Source organism: Helianthus annuus, chromosome 4 (genome assembly GCF_002127325.2).
Source record: "Helianthus annuus cultivar XRQ/B chromosome 4, HanXRQr2.0-SUNRISE, whole genome shotgun sequence".
Lineage (NCBI taxonomy): Eukaryota > Viridiplantae > Streptophyta > Magnoliopsida > Asterales > Asteraceae > Helianthus > Helianthus annuus.
In genome coordinates this window covers 84,782,685-84,786,931 of record NC_035436.2, presented here as the reverse complement: position 1 = coordinate 84,786,931, position 4,247 = coordinate 84,782,685, and the positions used below count along the sequence as shown (strand labels likewise).

Below are 4,247 nucleotides of genomic sequence, written 5' to 3'. Positions count from 1 at the left end.
CAAAAAAAAAATCAACATCAAGAATCAAAAATGATGAATAAAGATTGGATCTACAAAGAAAACCTAAGATTACCTTGTTGTTAGCCGATTCAGAATGAGATGCGAAGCGTGGTGAAGAAGCTGACACCCTAGTGCGAGAAGAAAACTGATGTGTCTCCGGTTTATAACAAATATATAGTCACACGTGATTATGACCCATTTTCATTAAACGGGTCCGCCAGACCAGAGATATGTGGTATTTTAGTTTGAGCGGGAAAACACCAAAAATAGGAATCTAGAAAAGTGTCATGTGTCTTATAGGTAATTGCTTTATTAGGTAGTATAGATTATTTAGTTTACTTTAAAAATTGTGTTAAATATTAATTATTGCTGGACTAGGCCGACACGAATGCTTCTTTTTTAAAACAACCATTTTTTAATCGACCGATCTTGACCTAAACCCATCCTCACCCAAACCTATCCTAACCCTTTTTTCTAATATGCCCATTCTAACCCATACCCACCCAACCCAACCCAACCCACTCATTTTGTCACCTCTACTCAAAACTATCACCAACACTCTCTTTGAAATCTAGTCTTTTCGTATATCATAAGTAGGGTATCCAACATTCAATCTAGAAAGATTATGTCATAACACTGCCAACACAGTTAAATAAAAAAATATTGTTCTTTCATCATAACTAATACAAACTTAAACAAGATACAAGCAGTCAAATAATGAGTAGATCAACAATTGAACTTCCCTGTGGGCCACTGAACTTACACTCTGAACATGATAAGCTTGCCAGAAGGTTACATGGCATCTAAATGACTAATCCTGAGGAGCTAAAATTTTAATTGAGTACCATATTCTTAAATGTATACCCTGAAAGAAATCAGCCCGTTCTGTTTTGACTCTTTGGCGATCTTAAAACATTGAAGTCGAGCTTTCCTCGCTTATGAGATTTTTTCCTACTGTTATTTGAGGAAGAACCCGGGTTGCCTTCGATAATATTTTCTGATTTATTGGTAAGTTGTACATCTGTTGTGGCTTCAGCTTGTTTCCTTTTGAGGTCTCCGTTCGTTTTATTGTTATTCAAGCTTACCGATTCTCCATCCTCTCTGTAACAGGTCAAAAAAAAGCTCTAGTCAAAACTTGTTATTTTTCGGATTGTCCCAGAACACCTTGTCCATGATATTTAACCCTTTCTATGGTGTCGCCAAAATTATATTTTTTTAACAATAATCTAACTATAGATCTCGAAGGTTTTACGTGTTAGAAATACACTTCCGGCAACATTCAACTTACCTAAACAGTTTCCTTTTAAACATTTTCTTTTATTTTTATGATTAGCTTGTTAGGGATAAAACATATCTAAATCAACACTATCGTAAGTAGGGGCGTAAACAAGCCCAGAGGCTCGAGAGCTGCTCATCGGCTCGGTTAAAAGCTCGAACGAGCCGAGCTTTAACGAGCTCGAGCCTGAAATACAAAGCTCATTTAGGCTCGCAAGCCTAAACGAGCCCAAACAAAAATTTATTTATTTTTTATATAATATATAATATAATAATGATAACATTGGCGAGCCGAGCTCGAGCCGATCTTTGGCTCGTTTAATTGAAACGAGCTCGAGTCGATTTTTTAGCTCGTTTGAGGTTGTTCTTAAAATAGCTCGAGCCGAGCTCGAGCTCGAGCTTTGGGTTTTACTCGCGAGCCGAGCTTGAGCTCAAATTAGTAGGCTCGAATCGAGCCGAGCACGAGCTCGGGCTCGACCCGGCTCGTTTACACCCCTAATCGTAAGTAAATCCGTTGAAACTGCCACCACTACTAATATACATCTATGACCACTTCATGGTATATTGATACAATGGTTCTAGAATTCGTCATAAATTAGAAAGCAGAGTATATCAAAGTAATCAAACCGAAACGCTTTTAAAGAAATTTAAGACGACCAACCTATTGGATGGTTTCCCTCCTTGATCACCAGAGGATGTTGCATCACCGTCAGATTGTCTTGGGTTTGAAGCCTCCTCGTTCAATTTCTACAACAAGCATAAGGTAGCGACCATAATCCCAAATCGGCATATAGTTAGAAAAAAAATACTTCTTATCTTGCAGCTCTTAAACTTACATCAATAGATGGATTAAAACTTTGAAATGACATCCGGCCTTTAATGGCCCCTGGACTAGGATCCCCTTCCATAATAACCATACTGGATGCGGAAACAATTGTTAATAACATTAAAAAAAACAAGATAACAATAGCTGTGACAAAGAAACATAAAGAACTCCATATATACAATGCCATATGGGCCTGTTAGCATTGATTAAATACCAAAACTTTGAATATACATATGATCATTCTTTTATAACTCACCAGAAAAATCACAAGACCCACCAAAACCCTGCTAACCAAATGAAGTGTAAACGAACCGAGCCGCTCATGAGCTACCCAATATCGGCTGGCTAAAAGCTCAAATTGAGCTGAAAATATAAATAAGCCCGTTTAATAGAAGAGCCTAAGCCCAAGCTTTACTTATCAAGATCAAATAGGTTAGTGAGCCTAAACAAGCTTTTAAGTAAACTTAATTTTTTATTTGGTATGTTAAATATATAGTTACATAATAATTATTACTACATATAAAATTATAAAAAAAAATAACTTAATAATATATATAATTTTACATATACAAAAAATTGTGAACATGTAAACATATACTAATAAAACACTTAATGAATAACAAACAAGTTGAACAAGAGCCAAGCTCGAGCTGAAAAACTACTCACGACCCGAGCTCAAGCTTTAAAACAGAGCTCAACTCAAAACGAGCCAATCTGACCGGCTCGTAAAGCCCTATAAGCAACGCCACCAGGTAAAACTCAAACAAAACTGAAGAGTGTATTGTGCAGGTGACAATCAAGGGTTAGAGACGAAAACAAGCGGAAACTAGACTCAAACCTGAGACCTCTACTAGAAAATCATACACCTACTACCACGCCACGGCCTTGAAGGTTTTCATATGATCATTAGCATTGCATTGCATTGGACTTAAGAGTATAACAAGTTTAAAAACATTAATGTAAAATAATCAACGCAGCAATGCACATTTATAGAAAACAAATCAACCAGACAAATTTCTTCAAGAAATAAACGCCAACATCATTAGTTTTCAGTTAAATAACACAGGAGTTAAACATCTATTTCTCTATGAATGAACCACAATAAGTAAATAAAACTAATAAATAACAATGAATAATACCATTTTTTGGTGATGTAAGATCCAAAATTTCCATCAGGTATGACCTCTTCTTCCTTTTTGGTGTTCTCCTCCTTCTTTGCCCCTCTTTGCATGAACTATCATACACATACATAACAAAAACCCCAAATCAGAGACATCTTAACTAAAATCGAGCAAAGAAACAAAATTGGGGGTTGAGAACAAAGTTATGATTCGTAATAGCTGAACGAGAGCTGAAAAATAAGAAATTTATAAGGATTAATGGTTGATTTTACCTTCAAGTTCCTCAATGTGCTTGATAACTCGCGCTTCGCCATTGAATTGAAAATTAGGGTTACGGCAGAACGATGAACAAACGCGGAACGCCCCTGCTCCCTTTTTTTCTGCTGGCGAGGGTTTTAGACAAGAAAGATGAGACCTAGATTGACAAAAAGGTCCTTGTAAGTATCCTGTTTTATTAATAACTAGTCTAAGTATCCGTGTATATCGGCTAAAAAAAAATATACTTTAACAGTGTTGATGTAAATATTTTAATTATATATACGTTCAAATATTAATAGAAATGATAGAAAATACAATAAATAATTGAAATACATGAATACCATAAAAATTCACGAGATTCATTGAAGATCTCTTTATATACAACATTAATTGTTTTATTTATAGGTTTGCCTTCGTTGTAAAAGTATTAGTAGCTTAACTCCATCTCGTATTTTAACCCTTGATAAATCTACATATAATTGACCATGTGTGAAAACTAGTTGTCTCAACTACAAACATTTGTTGTGTTTATAACTTTACAAATTTGGATTTAGAAAAAGAATCCTAACTTGTTATGGTGTGAATGCAAAACTTTAAGCCATTCTAGACGTAGCACCACCACTGCTATATTGTTTATCATTGAAAGGTATAATATCAAACATATTTAATAAGAACATCAATAAGTCAGACTAAACAGACGGTTATATGTGTGAAAGCATACTTTTTAGAGACTTTGGCTCAAAACCCTAATTCCAACTTCTCACCCA

The 4,247-nt window shown here is 35.2% G+C and overlaps 1 protein-coding gene across 1 annotated transcript; it reads right to left on the bottom strand.

Moving 5' to 3' along the window:
- Nucleotides 1-631: 631 nt before the first annotated feature.
- On the bottom strand, nucleotides 632-3,634 carry LOC110868512. The gene is made up of 5 exons (XM_022117692.2): nucleotides 3,495-3,634; nucleotides 3,241-3,335; nucleotides 2,112-2,193; nucleotides 1,937-2,022; nucleotides 632-1,101 (listed from the first exon to the last, which is right to left on the bottom strand). The coding sequence occupies exons 1-5, from the start codon at nucleotides 3,534-3,536 to the stop codon at nucleotides 876-878; spliced, it is 531 nt and encodes a 176-aa protein (XP_021973384.1). The 5' UTR covers nucleotides 3,537-3,634; the 3' UTR covers nucleotides 632-875.
- Nucleotides 3,635-4,247: the final 613 nt, after the last annotated feature.